The 16,094-nt window shown below is 37.9% G+C and overlaps 1 protein-coding gene across 2 annotated transcripts in view; it reads right to left on the reverse strand.

Moving 5' to 3' along the window:
- Nucleotides 1–16,094, reverse strand: part of NME7 (NME/NM23 family member 7) — a 259,575-nt gene that overhangs the window by 137,818 nt on the left and 105,663 nt on the right. For both annotated transcript variants that reach the window (XM_029934985.1, XM_029934986.1), the window contains exons 8-9: nucleotides 7,409–7,473; nucleotides 4,727–4,795 (exon numbers count right to left, since the gene is read on the reverse strand). In XM_029934985.1, coding sequence (XP_029790845.1) covers nucleotides 4,727–4,795; nucleotides 7,409–7,473 — 134 coding nt within the window. The remainder of the gene's footprint in view (nucleotides 1–4,726; nucleotides 4,796–7,408; nucleotides 7,474–16,094) is intronic.

The following is a 16,094-nucleotide window of genomic DNA, read 5'->3' on the forward strand; positions in this document are numbered from 1 at the left end:
AGCTCTCCTTAGTTACAATACAATTTTATACCTGTAAATACAGAACACCTCATAAAGATACCTGAATAAGGTTCTGCTTCACATATACACTCTGTTTCCCCACTAACGGACCACTACACACCAATTACAATTTGAAATATTTGTTTTATACTGAATAAACGATTTCAAGCTGAATAAAAGATGATAAAATTGATAAAAATGACTCACATAGCTATTAATAACTCTGAAATAATGTATTTTCTTCCAAACGGCCATATATTCTTAACTAGACTCTGTTACTAATATTATAAGATTGAAATAGTATTACAGAGACTATCTTCCTAAAAATATCAGACAGAAGAAAGCATATCAACACCAATTACTTTTGGATATCTTGACATTAAAGTATGATATTGCTACTGTCATTCAAATTCCTGATTTCTTAGGGGAAATGACACATCCATCCAGTAATATTCTTATTTTTACCTTCAAAATCCCAAAATCAAAAAAATCCTACAATATATACTACATAGAAAATAAATTACATGTATAGTATTTTTAAAGCACGATATAGGAGACATTAAAGTCAGAGATGAGTGGTTTTTTTTGAAGTTATTTCCCACTGGGAAATATGGCCAACCTCAGATATGCACACCGAATACTAATGTCCTCAACTATTTGTTACCAAATCCGATACTGTGTGATAGTGCATGAGAATATACACTCAGGATCAGAGGACATATCTCCATGAGTTTGTCTTATATACGGGAAAGCTATAGCATGACATGAATTAAGGAAGGTAGAGGTTTTTAATCATATTTTTATGAGTAGCAGTGAACAAATAAAAGAAGGAAAATGTGTAAAAGAAAGATTTAAGAAATGGAAAACAGTTGTGGCTGGTTGGGTTAAATGTTAAGATTAAGAACATATTTTAAAATTTCTTCCATTTAAGAAAAGACATTAACTTGGGGCGCCTGGTGGAGTGACCAAGTCTTGATTTTGGCCCAAGTCATGATCCCAGGGTTGTGGGATCAAGAAGATTTTCTCTCTCTCTCTCTCCTCCCCGCTCCCAGTTTGCACATACTTGCTTGCACTCTCCCTTAGAAAGGAAGGAAGGAAGGAAGGAAGGAAGGAAGGAAGGAGAGAGAGAGAGAGAGAGAGAGAGAGAGAGAGAGAGAGAGAGAGAAAGAAAGAAAGAAAGAAAGAAAGAAAGAAAGAAAGAAAGAAAGAAAGAAAGAAAGAAAAAGAAAGAAAGAACGAACGAACCATAAGTCTAAAATGAAGAAGCTGGTAAGATTAAGGTTAGAGTCAGTAAGCTGTAACAAAGAAAAGCATTCGGGTTTCTCTCATTAAGGTTAGAAACCACCAATATCCTAAACAGGAAATTTGTTTCACAGTTGGTCTTCACTCTGTAGAAATATTAAGACAAAGGTTCAAACTAATGCATTCTTCCTTTTTAAGGTCAGTTGAAAGGAAGAGCTACAGAGAAGGGGAGAAGACGGGAACCTAGTCTCATTGTCAGAAACAGTAGTCTGTATGGAAAAAAAGAAGTCAAAATTCTCTACAAAGGAACACAGGTGAGGAGGCAGTTCACCAGCACAAACAAATCTATGAAAATTTGATAAAGAGGGGAAGGAAATGAACTTTGATAAAATATCTACTATGTTATTTCAAAGAACAATATTTGGCTTACTTGAATATAGTCACATTTGTTTTCAAGAATGTATTTCATTTCCCTCTAAACACCACCTTTTAAATACTATTTCTGCAGGGGAGGGGCGGAGTTCATTTGGCAGAGAAGTAGGGGCACCGGGATCTCCCTTGTCCCTCAAACACAGCTGTACCTCGAGGTCAGATCACTTGGAACCCCCTGGAAATCAACCTGCAGAGTGGAAGAAGCGTCTCCACTGATGGAAGGAGGCAGCTCGGTGGGATGGAGGTAGTGTATGTGCACTGGGGGAGATGAAATGGAGGAGGCACAGAGGGAGGGGACCCCTTGGGTGGAGAGACAAAAGGGAGAGAAAGAAAGAGGGATGCTATGAAATTGCAGTATCATTAGCACAGGAGAAAAACCTCTCCAGACCACAGACTGGGGAGTGAGAAATAAGGAGAGTGCCACTTTCTATTTTGCAAACAGCCTTAGCAGCAGAAACTCAGAGGTTTTAAAAGTGTGAGCCTTTGTCAGGAGGGAGGCCAGGAGCTGGCCTGGGGTGCAGAAGTGATCCCAGGGGCACCCTGGGTGGGAGTGGTCTCCTCCCTCAAGTACTGTGGGAAGAGGGATCATTGCCTCCCCAAGGACAAAAGACCTTGCTGGCGCCAGCCACAGGTCTCTTATCCGCAGGGCGGAGTGTCATGCGAACAGGGTCGGTGTGGTCCAAGCACCTAGCAGGTGCAGGGGACTGTGGAGGACAAGCTGACCACCTGTGCTACTCTGTGAGTGCTCCCTGTACAGTGGGGTTTGAGACACCATGACCGGGGAGGAGACACTGGGGTGGCGCCAATTTTTCTCCTCTTCACCAACCCAGTGGGGCTTCAGGGCGCAGCACAGTGGCCGGTGGAGGCGGGACCGGCTTACACCAAGCCCTGCCCCTCCTGCCTATCGACCTGAGTGAGGCTGACACCGACCCTGCGGGATGGCCTCTCCCCCAGACCAGCATGGCCACCTGCCCCAGGAACCGACAGACAGCTGGTGTGTCTGTTCATTTCTCTATGTTTTCCTTTCCTTTTCCTTCCTCCTCTCTCCTTTTTATCTTCTGGAATCAGGCTCATGGTTCCTGATTTGTTTCTGGTGAATTCACACACTCACACATTTATTTTGTTTGCTTGATTAGGCATTTTCACTCTATTCTTTTTACACCTTTTCTATCTCTTCTTTATTTTCCTTTCTCTTCCTCTGGATTTAGCCTTCTAGGTTTTTTGTTGTTGTTGTTGTCAGTTTGTTTTTTTGATTCTCTGGTCTTTTATCCCCTTTCATTTTTCTCTTTGTTTGGGATCAGACTACCCCCACCTTTTTACTTTTTTTCCAGGGTTACTTCAACAAACAAATCCAAGCACACCTGGTTGAAGGTCCGAACACTCCATCCCTACAAGCAAGGAGGAGCTCTGCAGAGGACTGCCCACTGGGAAAGAGCAGCCAGAACGCAACAACAGAGTGCACACAACACACACCAAAACACTTCCTGAAGTCTCAGGCCCCGGACAGTGTGTGACCCCTTTTTAATACAGTAATACTCTCAGGTGCGGGATACATAACAAGCTATTAAAACATGCAAAAGACAGAAACTTAGCCAAAATGACAAAACAGAAGAATTATACTCAAAAGAAAATTCAGGGAGAAATGAGAGACAGAGGACTGCACAAAACAGATATAAACAATATATCTGGACAAGAATTTGGAATAACAGTCATAAGACTAATAGCTGGCCTTGAAAAAAGCATAGCAGACAGCAGAGAATTCCTTGCTACATAGATCAAAGACCTAAGAACTAGTTATGATGAATTAAAAAATGATATGAGATACTATAAACTAGATACAGTAACAGTGAGGATGGAAGAAGCAGAGGAGAGTACAAGTGAAATAGAAGATAAAATTATGGGAAATGATGAAGCTAAAAAGAGAGGGAAAGGAAATTACTGTATCACAAAAAGAGAACTAAAGAGCTAAGTGATTCCATAAAATGAAACAGTATCTATCAAATAGGAATTCCAGAAGAAGAAGAGGAGACAGTGGCAGAAGGTTTATTTGAACAAATTACAGCTGAGAACTTCCCTAATCTGGGGAAGGAAACAGGCATCCAAGTCCAAGAGACACAGAGAACTCCCTTCCAAATCAACAGAAACAGGTCAACACCATGACACACCACAGTGAAACTGGCAAAATACAAAGATGAAGAGAGAATTCTGAAAGCAGCTAGGGACAAACAGGCCTTAACCTACGGAGACACATAACTGTAGTAGCGACTGTCCACTGAAACGTGGCAGGCCAGAAGGGATTAAATTGCTGATTAGGAAAAATATACAGCCAAGAATCCTTTATCCAACAAGACTGTCATTCAGATTACAGGGAAAGATAATGGCTGTCCCAGAAAAATAAATATTATTTCTTCAGGGGCACCTGGGTGGCTTAGTCAGTTAAGCATCTGACACTGGATTTCAGCTCAGGTCATGATCTCCTGGTTTTTGAGTCTGAGTCCCATATCAGGCTATGCACTGACAGTGCAGAGCCTGCCTGGGAGTCTCTCTGTCTCCTTCTCTCTCTGCCCTTCCCCTTCTCTTTCTCAAACTAAATGAAGTTAAAAAAAATAAAAATAAAAGTAATATACTTCTTCAGTATCAGCCATATTTTCAGATGATTCTACCTGCATTTACACCATTAAAATAGATGCTAGATACTGCTGTAGAATTATATTGTATTTGCTTTTAACTTTCTAACGCATTCTAGAGAGTCTTCCACTCTGAGAATATTATAAACATACATAATGTCCAAGTGTGTCAATATCCCAGCAAGGTTTTTCATGGTTTTTTTTTGCACTCCTGTATATTGCTGTTTCCTAAATGAAACAATATATTTAAAAAACTGATCCAGTGGCTCTCAGGAATAAGAATGCCTCAGTCACTAAATATGATCAGCTTGCAACAGGCAGACTTGTAAATACTTTCATGATTATGAATTCTACTGAGATCCCCAACATTTAAGACACACAAACTGTTTCCAGTACCAATGCTTCACATTTACTTCGATACTTACGCTATACTCAGACACAACTCCTTTATAAACTTCATAAAACTCTTCAACATTAACTCGATCCATGTTGAACTATAGTAAAACAAAACAAAACATAAGCCAACAAACAAAAGAACATAGGATGTGCCACACTTAGAACTCAACATTTATGACTTCTTGGATGTATTTTATTTACTTTAAAATATGACTCTTGCACAAATTAAATACTCTGAAAAAGTGTCATTAAAGATAAACTCACCAATAGTAAAATGCATAACATTTATTGAGCACTTGATATATCAAACATTTTTCTAGGACCTGCACATCATCTCATTTAATCCCCTCAACAACCCCATGACATAAGTCACATGATATATGGGTTATGTAACCTTTAGTTTTGTATATATACAATGTCATGTTGTTTACTGATAGATTAGCAGCCGAAGAACTATTCCTAATGCAAGGTACTTCAAATTTTGCAGTAGCCAAAAAAAGTACTCTTTTCCTCCCAAACATTCAGAAAAATCCCTAGTTAGCATTTACACAAGTCATCTGGAAATCTAAATTCAAAATGAAGTGTAAGAGAATGCTAATAAGATAAATCTATAAAGACCTCTATCCAGGCTGGATTCAAATTTAGTTAAAAATAAAATTTCACTAAGTTCTAGGGCTGGGGCACCTGAATGGCTCAGCAGGTGAAGGGTCCAACTCTCGATTTAGCCTCGGGTCATGATCTCATGGTTCATGGGATCGAGCACTGGGTCGGACTCTGCACTGACAGTGACAGTCAAAATAAATAAATAAACAAACAAAAAATAAGTCCTAGGGTCTCAAGAACTAAGACTTTAAATTTTTTTTTAATTGGCCCCAAATTTACAATTTTAGGGCACCTGGATGGCTTCCAACTCTTGATTTTGGCTCAGGTCATGATCTCATGGTTCGTGAGATGGAGCCCCACGCTGGGCTCTGTGCAGACAGTGTGGGGTCTGCTTAGAATTCTCTCCCCCTCCCTCCCTCTCTCAAAATAAATAAATAAACTTTAAAAAAAGAAAGAATTTACAATTTTATTTTCTTCCCTACTTTGTTTCCTTATTGTTGCCAGAAATGAAGATCACTAAGAAATTTCTGCCTACCCAGAAATAATTCACACTGCGAGGATTTATTTCATAGGCAACATAATAACTACTACAGACAGCGAATTTTGTTTGATTTCAGTGTTTTGGACTACATTCCCAACCCTATTGAATTTTTAATAGAACAAAATAATAACAGAATATATAATTTACTTAAGTACTCGAATTTTGCACTGGAAATTCCACAAGGCATTGTGTAGGGTTATTTTAACTTAATTTGCAATTTATTTTCATTGTCATTTAATTTGTAAAATAATCCACTGGGGCAAACAATAATGTGCTCACTGACCGGCAGACCCACGAGTGTAGAGGGCAGCTGGCCCATAACTCAGAAATAGAGCTTCCTGACACCCAAGCTCAAGGGCTGTGATTGCCATTAAGCCACCATGCCTCCCCCGCAGGTGAAATTAATCTTTTTTTATTATTCTTGTTTTCACTGAGCACCTACTATGGCCAATGACCATACCAGATTGCAGGCCTAGCGTTACATTGATGTTTAAATCCAAAATTTCTATAAAACACTATTTTTAAAGCAGTCTTACATCCTATAATCTGTGAATATAACACCAATCTAATACTTTGAGAATGTTTTGCCTCACATTTCTTTATGATCCTAGAGAAGACTCTTTAAATATCAACCCTGTCATTAGTCTCCAAGTTTTGCCTGATGACTCTGCAAATCAGCTGATACTTCTGAACTCTTTTTGGCTTGTAGGCATTCCTACTAATCAGGACACAAGTTGTCGGAATCCTGGTTACTGCTCTGGCACCTGATTTTGGATGATTTTAAGACTCAAAAGAAACCAAAGGCAGTTCCTTTTCAGAAAAAGAACACATAAGTTATACTGGTAAGAAAAATCTCAGCTCCAAGAACTGGTATTTCACTATCAAAATAGCACAAACTTGCTGACTTGGAAACACTGTTTATCTGATTCCTGTAATAATCTGTACCCAATTTCTTGTCAAGTGCACGACTAAGTACAGAACAAACGGGTGAGCTCTACAGAAGTGGATGCTATTAGTTCAGGGAAGGGCTCCCTATAAATGCATCCACAGGGCAATTCGGGAACAGCCGGGGGCTCTGGAGGTCCAGTGACTGCCAGCAGAGGGGCTGAAACTGCTAACTCCACACCAGGTTCTGAGGGCAAGTCAGAAACCAACAAACAGCCCCAGTTACGGGGAAGAAATCTCAGCCGATTCTCCTCCATTCTCTTCTCAGGCATCAATCCAGACCACCAAAAATTCATTATATCTACTCAATGCTATTTTTTGTTTGTAGGAACTACAAACATTGTTTCTGTCTATATTCATTTCACAACTAAAGTCCCAGGAATTTTATAAACCTATTTTACAAGTTTAAATTAGGTGTACCCTTTGAATTTTAGTTCTCTCAGTGAAAAATTATATGGGTAAAATTATTTCAAAAACATTTTTTATTATAAGGTTATCAGGTTCAGTAACGATATCTTTTTATTTTTAATGTGTTGAGTTCACAAGTACACAGAGAAAATTCAATGTAAAAACGTTTAAAAAAAATCTCTCAGGAGGTTATCACTCATTGTAAGCTACCTACCATTTGCATAGCTGAGATTTCAAACCCTGCGTCCCGGATAGCCGTGAGGATCTTTCCCAGGAGTCCTAAAAACACAGAACAAATGGATGCAAAAATACAATACAATATTGCCACGGCATTTTAGCTTCTTAGAAATGCAAATTTTCTACATCAAAGCACTTTGCTTACACTCTATATGAAGAAACCACTTATTTTTCCAAGGGAAACTAAATCCCTACTATTGAGCATCATATGTAATCATTTGATTTACTTAGTAGGTGCTTCAGGAATACCAACAATTATCCTGAAGATAATGTAAAAAATCTTTAAGATGTTATTTTGCTTTTAAGACCCCTGAAGTCTAGTGTTGTAGAGGACATGCAAATCAAATCACAGACACTAACATTACAAAAAAAAATGAAATGCCAAAGTACTGGATATGGGAGTTCCAAGGATGAGGTCAAAGGAGAAAAATCAAATTATAACTGAAGGGGTGGCAGAAGCTTTAAGGGGAAATGACAGCACAAATTGGTACTTACAGGCTACCAATAGAAGGGATTATGTGGGGACGCAGGCACAGAACGACAGAAGGGTCAGGTCTCAGAAAATGTGAGCATGTTCATATGATTGTAAGAAGTCAGAAAAAGAAAAAAAGAAAACAGCTGAAAAGGAAAAGAGACTTAATCCAAATTGATGAAGGCCTTGGAAATCACCCTGAGGAATTTGGTCCTTATCCCACAGATCAGTGCTTTTTATAATTAGGGTCTGTTAATTCTAGGCGTCTTGGACAGATTTTGAGATTCCCTTAGTTTAGTGTAAAAATCTCCTAAATTTCTCTTTTCCAAGTCAACTAAACCCACACCCACATATGCACACCATTGCCCCATATAATCTGGGTGATCTGGATGCTTACCCAGTAACCCCAAATCACCAAAGAGTATCAGTATCTGAATGCTCACTTTTATTTACTATTTTACTGCAGCCTAGTAGTGCTATTGTAATTGTAGTAGGTTGAGAGACAGGAGGACAAAAAAAAAAAAAAAAAAAAAAAAAAAAAAAAAAAAAAAAAAAAAAAAACTATGATAGATCTAGCTCTCAAATGATACATTTGTACCAAGGGAAGGCCAAACGATACCAGGATGTACTGTGAAATAACAAAGGTTTCTCAGAAGTCTGAAGGGTAGAACAGGCCCATGCCAACTCAGAACCGTCAGTATCATATCCCCGTTGAGTTTGGTGACTCAGTTTTGTCAAATATCCTTCATCATATTATTGTTAACTTAAATTCTATCCATTTTATAGTTTTGTTCGTAATGAATTTGTAAAATGCTTCAGCAATACAGTTCTTTGCACAAAGGTTTACATTTAGTTTTATATTTGGACTTATTTAAGTTGCACTATAATCACAATAATTTATGTCGACACTGGGGGCCCATCAGAATATTTTTCCTCCAGAGGAAGCACTGCCAAAAGAGATGGAGAGTCACTGAAAACACTGAGCAGAATAATACAGGACAAAATAGTATTTTAGGAAGATTGCTGATGTAATAATGACACACAAGCTAGTCTGAAAAGGAATAAAAAACAAAATAACAAAGGCTTTTGAAATCCTCCAACACACTCACTGGACTTGGATGGCAGCACTAGAGAAAGAAGTAATGAATATAAGACGTTTCCCAACAAGAACTAACAGGACTAAATGGGACACAAGTGTGAAGATGGAGGAATAAAGGTTTCAGGTCCAACTGACTGAGAGGTTGCTAGCATCTTTAAGAAGAAAGCAGGTAATAAAAACGAACTGATTAAGCTCCTGGGGAAGGTCACAGGATAAAAGGGCGGCCAGTGACTAGTGAGCTGGACCCGGGCACTCAGAGGCTCCTCACTCCCTCCCTGGTCCTTGGAAAGTGGGTTCTGCTTGCCTTTCCCACTCCCAGAGGCTGCTCCAAGGACACGGGCTTGAGACAGGGATGTGGCGTTGAGAACACCTGCATGGTACATGTGACTGAACCCAGAAGGCCTCAACAGAAGCTTTTAGGATTTGGCAGGAGGATGTGGGATCACGTGCCTTGCTGCTGCCCAAGGCAAGCCTTGTATGTAAGCTTCCTTGTTTTTTGAAACTGCCACCTGCCAAGGTGGCGCGGCCTTCCTGTTTCTTCCATCTCTACCTGTGAGTTCAGGGGCCAGTTTCAGATTACACACAGAAAGCTGCCATGGAGCCAACGATTAAGGGAGAAGACAGCAAATTATTCTGAACATAGAAACAGAATCTTAGAACAGAACACTGATCAGTATTTGAGAAGAGAGCATATCCAGTGACTAGAAAATGATTGATGAATGAGTGAATAAATCCCTATTTGAAATAGGTGAAGGGCTTACATTCCAATAGCTAGACAGGGAGAAGGCTATTAATGAGGAGTGCAGACAGGTCAGAGCTGGAATGAGGAGAACAGAGGTCTCCTTGTTTGACAAAAAGACGACAAAAGGAAAACAGCAACAACAATAAAAACAAAGAACAGAAAACAACCTGGGAGGAATGAATTTTGAGAAAACACCTGAAGTTTGGGAATTAAAGAATGAAAATAAAGAAAGAAGAATATGTAAAAAGAGACGGGCAGGAAATTAAAGAAAAATATTACAGTAGTACCACCATATCAAACAGAGGGGGAAATTCTTAGAAGGACAGTCCAGAATGAAAGGAGATTAAGGACCCTAGGGATGCAAATAAAGCCTTCAGCGTAAGCAGGATGGTATGTGGACATTAGAGACACTTGAAAGATGTGTATCAACAGAGTGTTAGGAAAAAGAAGTTAGATGACCTACTAAAAATCTGTACCAAAGACTCAGATGATACTGGATATAAGAATGTTAACCAAAATTCTAAGTCATTAATCAATAGGAAAAATATTAGTTAGGGAAGAAAAAAAAACAGATTAACAATGACTAGAAACTAAGCTCTTTAATATGAATTGATACCATTTTAACCTTAAAGCAATACTCTTTTTTTTATAGTTTATTGTCAAATTGGTTTCCATACAACACCCAGTGCTCTACCCCACAAGTGTCTCATCCATGACCATCACCCCCCCTCTCCTTTCCCCCTCCCTCTTTTTCAGCCCTCAGTTTGTTCTCAGCATTCAAGAGTCTCTTATGATTTGCCTCCCGCCCTCTCCCTAACTCTTCCCCCACCCCTTCCCTTTCCCATGGTCCCGTTAGGTTTCTCCTGTTAGACCTATGAATGAAAACATATGGTATCTGTCCTTCTCTGCCTGACTTATTCTGCTTAGCATGACACCCTCGAGGTCCATCCACTTTGCTATGAATGGCCAGATTTCATTCTTTCTCATTGCCGTGTGGTATCCCACTGTATATATATATATCACATCTTCTTGATCCACTCATCAGGTGATGAACATTTAGGATCTTTCCATGATTTGGCTGTTGTTGACAGTGCTGCTATGAACATTGGGGTACATGTGCTCCGATGCATCAACATTTCTGTTTCCTTTGGGTAAATCCCTAGCAGGGCTATTGCTGGGTCATAGGGGAGTTCTACTGATAGTTTTTTGAGGAACCTCCACACTGTTTTCCAGAGCGGCTGCACCAGTTTACATTCCCACCAACAGTGCAGGAGGGTGCCCATCTCTCCACACCCTCGCCAGCATCTATAGTCTCTTGATTTGTTCACTTTAGCCACTCTGACTGGCGTGAGGTGGTATCTCGGTGTGGTTTTGGTTTGTATTTCCCTGATGACGAGTGACGCTGAGCGTTGTTTCATGTGGCTGTTGGCCATCTGGACGTCCTCTTTGGAGAAGTGTCTGTTCATGTCTTCTGCCCATTTCTTCACTGGGTTATTTGTTTTGTGGGTGTGGAGTTTGGTGAGTTCCTTGTAAAGCAATACTCTTAAACATAGAGTACTACCCCTCCATAAAGATGAGAATATATCAGGTTTGGGAGGATAGGTAACTTGCCTGAAACCATAATGTTAATGTATCTCCAAATCTCACTGTTTTTCTACAAGTTTAATGAGAAAAAGAAATGCATACGTGAAAGCCTGATACGTAAAATTGTCTGGACAATGTAATTCCCTAAGGCATTTCAGTTCTTCCAGGACCCAGGGGAGTGTCCTGCAGGTAGTAGGTGTTGAACAAGTACTGTTCACTGAATTCAGAAATAACCAAAGAAACAGTCATGGCTCTGCCTGGTGCAAACCTGAGGACCTCTAAGACGCTTCAGAGCAAACAGTGACTCATGTGAAAACACTGGCAGATTACAAATGGGTAATTAAAGTTAGAGAGAGGGAAAGGATTCTTTAAAAATGTTGGCCTAATCATCTGAGAAAAAATGTTCATGCTTACTTCATGCCACAAATAAACAATAACCCTAAATGCTTTTAAGGTAAATGTAAAAACAGACAAAATAAAAAACAAAAAACAAACCCACAATTACAAAATTACAAAAATATGTAGGTGACTATTTTTTTCCTCATCATAAAAGGTAGGCTTTTTAAATATAAAAAGAAGGGGAAAAACAAAAGGAATTTTCTGTTTCTGCTATGGCTGAGTAGCTCCTATTGGAATATAACCTTCCCTCAGATAAGAACTATAAACTCTAGGGAAAAAAACATAAAAATACAACTATCTGGATGTATTAAATGGGTTCCCTGTTTTTGCAGTACTTAGCTGGGGCAAAGCCACAGTCTGTCCTGTAGCCCTGATTGAAAACCTAAAGCATTAGTAAATTTAAAGAACGAGAAGACAAGGTTTGGGCAACCATGGCCATTGGAAAGTGAGCAGAGAGATAATCCCAAGAAAGAAAAAAGAAAAGCCAGAGAGGAAAACCTGACTTCTGTCTATAAACATTACTCAAGTCTTGGGAAAACTGAAGCATTCATGCATGAGGCAGACTCCAAAAAGCCCGCTATGATTAAAAGGACTAAGGCACCTGGGTGGCCCAGTTGGCTAAACTTCCAACTTTAGCTCAGGTCATGATTTCATGGTTCATGGGTTCGAGCTCTGCATCAGGCCCTGTGCTGACAGCTCAGAGCCTGCTTCAGAGTCTGTCTCCCTCTCTCTGCCCCTCCCTGGCTCACACTCTGTCTCTCTCTCTCAAACTAAATAAACATTAAAAAAAAAAAAAAAGGACTGAACTAGGCTTTGAGTTACCACCCATCAAAGTGGGAATGGAGATTGCCTGATCAATTCAACAAGTTTACTGGTTGCAATTAAAATATCAATATATCTTTGAAGATAATGACAATACCTATAATTTTATAATATCTCATTCATAATATTCAGAATATGCTCCAAAATTACTTGACATATAAGGACACAGAAAAACATGACCTATTCCCAAGACAAAAGAGAATAGATGAAGACCAACCTGGGAAGACCCAGATGTTACAATTAAGAAACGAAGATGTTAAAGTTACTGTTATAACTGCTTCATGAATATACACTCAAAATACATGAAAAGATAGGAAATATCAACAGAGATTAAGAACTACAAAGAGGATCAAATGAAAATAATAAAAATGAAAAACACTGACATCTAAACTACAAAATTCACAGTAGAGACCTAAGAGCAGAATAAGTTTAAACATAAAAAGAGCCATAAAGATCAACAGAAACTATCCCATTTGAAGAAAAAACAATTTTTGAAAAAACAATGAACAGAGTATTAGGCTGAGACAATACCAAAAAGCCTAACATACATGTAAGTGGAGTCCAAAATAATACAAAAACTATTTAGAGATATAATGGCTGAATTTTTTCCAAATTTGTTGACCTATTGAATCTATTTTTGTGCTTTTTGGCCAATCTCAAAGAAAAAAACTAGGCATATCCTCATCCAGCTGCTACTAATCAAAAATAAAGAAAATCTTGGGAGCAGCCAGAGAAAATGACTCACTGGATATAGGGAATAACAATTTCAATGACTGCTGACTTCTCCTCAGAAAAATGGAGGCCAGGGTACAGCCAACATTTTTAATGTGCCAAAAGAAAAATAAACTGTCAGTCTGAAACTCTGTGCCCAGCACAAAACTTCAAGAATCATGGTAAAATAAAGACATTTTGAGAAAAAAGAACACTAAAGGAATTTGTTATTACCAAACTCCTACTTCCAGAAATGATAATGAGAAGTTATTTAACTTGAAGGAATATAAAACAAGATTAAAAATAGGATCTTCAGGAGAAATGATGAGCATAATTAAAGGTAAACATAATACTTTTTTTTCCTCTTAATTTCATTAAAAGACATATGTCTAATGGGGACACCTGGGTGGCTCAGTCGGTTAAGCGACTCCTGATCTCAGCTCAGGTCTTGATCTCAGGCTCATAAGTTCAAGCTCTATCGGGGTCTGCACTGAAACCTACTTGAAAAAAAGGAAAAAGAGAAACAGAAACAGAAAGAGAAGGAGAAAGAGAAAGAAAAAGCCTACTTAAAAAAATACGTCTGATTAAAGCAAAAATGTTAACATTGCATTGAAGGTTTAAAATGTACATGAATTTAATACATATCAGAAATATAACAAACTGGGTACAGAGAGAAAATGGACCTTTACAACTGAAAAGTGTCTACATTTTTTGTGAAGTGATATAACGTTAACACGTGTTAAATAGACTGAAAAATAAGAAAGTATACTTTAATCCTTACAAGAGTGATTTTCAAAAGATAGTCCCCAAATAAGCGGCATAAACATTACCTGGGAACTTGTTAGAAACACAAATTCTCAAGACCAACACTAGACCCAATGAATCAGAATTTCAGTGGGCAGAGACCAGAAATCACTGTTTTAACAGACCCTCCATGTGATTCTGTTACACATTAAAATTTGAGAACCAAAGCCCTTGAGTAACCACCAAAAACAAAAGGAAAGAAAGAGAAAAAAAGAAAAGAAAAGAAAAATATGGCCAATGAATAAAATAGAATTGGATTCTTAGAAATATCAATTCATCCAACAGAAGAAAGGATAAAGATCAAAAAGGGGGGGGCGGGGAAAATAGAAAACAAAAAATAAAACAGTAAACCTAAAACCAATCATACCAATAATTACATTAAATGTTAGTAGACTAAAAATTCCCATTTAAGGCAGAGATTTTAGATGAATTAATAAAAGAAGATTCAATTATATGCTATTAACAAAAAACCAACTATAAATATAAAGATAGAGATAGGTTGAAAATAAATGATGGAAAAAGATACCAGGCAAACAATAGGTATATGAGAGCTGAAGTGGTACTATTAATTTCTGAAAAGGTAGAATTTATGACAAAGAGTACTGCCAGAGATAAATGTCCTAAGCAGCATTTGGGAGAGCTTTAGAGAGAGAGGGGGAGGAAGATGGATGTTCATGACAAACAGAGCACTGAGCACAGATACAGAGTGGTATCTTGGTGGAGAGGAAATCAGGAGAGAAGGCAGGGGAGGTGGCAGAAGCCATTGACAGGACTTACAGACCATGTTTAGAGATCTGGATTTTACCCAACAGGCCAGATGTTCTCACAGCTTTTTAGCCTCATTGACTCTAAAAAGCTTATATATATAGGTTATATCTGTCAATATTTGTTATGTTACAAATTGAAAAAGAAAGTTCTTAAATATTAATTTAAATATGCCAAAAATCCTTTACAGGTTGGCATAAAGAACACTTTGTGAGAAAAATGACTATTATTTTCTTAAAAAAATTTAATGAGAAGTGTAGTATTGTTTTACATTTAAAAAATATCTTTAATATCTAACTTAATAGAAAGCAGCTGTGTTCTTATATCTGTTTCAGCTTTCAATCTGCTGCTATGTGTTGTTTTGGTTAAAGTATATTTAGTTAGAAAATAGTGAAATATCTTAATAGCTTTTAATGTAAATGTATTTCTTCTTCTTTGACAAACAGTATTTTCTTAAAATCTTACTGCAACGTATAATTTCGAACTTCTACCAATGAACTTTTTTTTACCCTGCTATATTAAAATCCACTGGTCTGTCCTATACTTTGAAAGAATCTTTTACTCATGCATGATTTTGTAACATCACACATTGATCATTTGGAAAATATTAGTTCACTGAGTTGTGTAGATCTTCCAAATGCTGACTCATTTCATTACAGTACATCAGGGGAAAAAAATCACATTTGTTAACATCACCGCCAATTTCATCAGAACAGTCTGTAAGTTATTAGGAAGTTGTCAAGCTTAAGATGGTAAATACACTTTTGCAAGAACATAATTATGATTTTCATTTGTCATTTTACCTTCTTTCGCATTTTTATCTTTGGCAACAATTTTTGCCAGTTGTCATTTCTTTGAAAAAGCAGGCTTACTTAATTTCAAGCAAAATTCTTGCCAAATACCTAAGTTTGAAAAACCATAGTTTGTCTGCCAGTCATTCTTTCAAGTAAAAATGATATTCCATAAAAAAGCCTTTTAGTTGAGCTCAAAACTCAATTACACAAATGCTGTTCCCAAAGATCACATTATATTTCAGGACAGAACAAAAGTGCTTTATATATACTTCCCATTTCTTCACACACAGTATCAAAAAGACATATCCTGAGAGGTCAAGAATTAATAAAATTAATGTTTTTCTGCTTCATCAAGGACATTCTTAAGTGAAAGTGGCTTTTTTCCCCCTGCCAGCACATGATAATTTAATTTTTTAAAAAAGTGACTACTAGTACATCCTACAGTTTTCTCCCACTACCTTTTGCTAAGAC

Source organism: Suricata suricatta, chromosome 3 (assembly GCF_006229205.1).
Source record: "Suricata suricatta isolate VVHF042 chromosome 3, meerkat_22Aug2017_6uvM2_HiC, whole genome shotgun sequence".
In the NCBI taxonomy this organism is placed as follows: Eukaryota; Metazoa; Chordata; class Mammalia; order Carnivora; family Herpestidae; genus Suricata; species Suricata suricatta.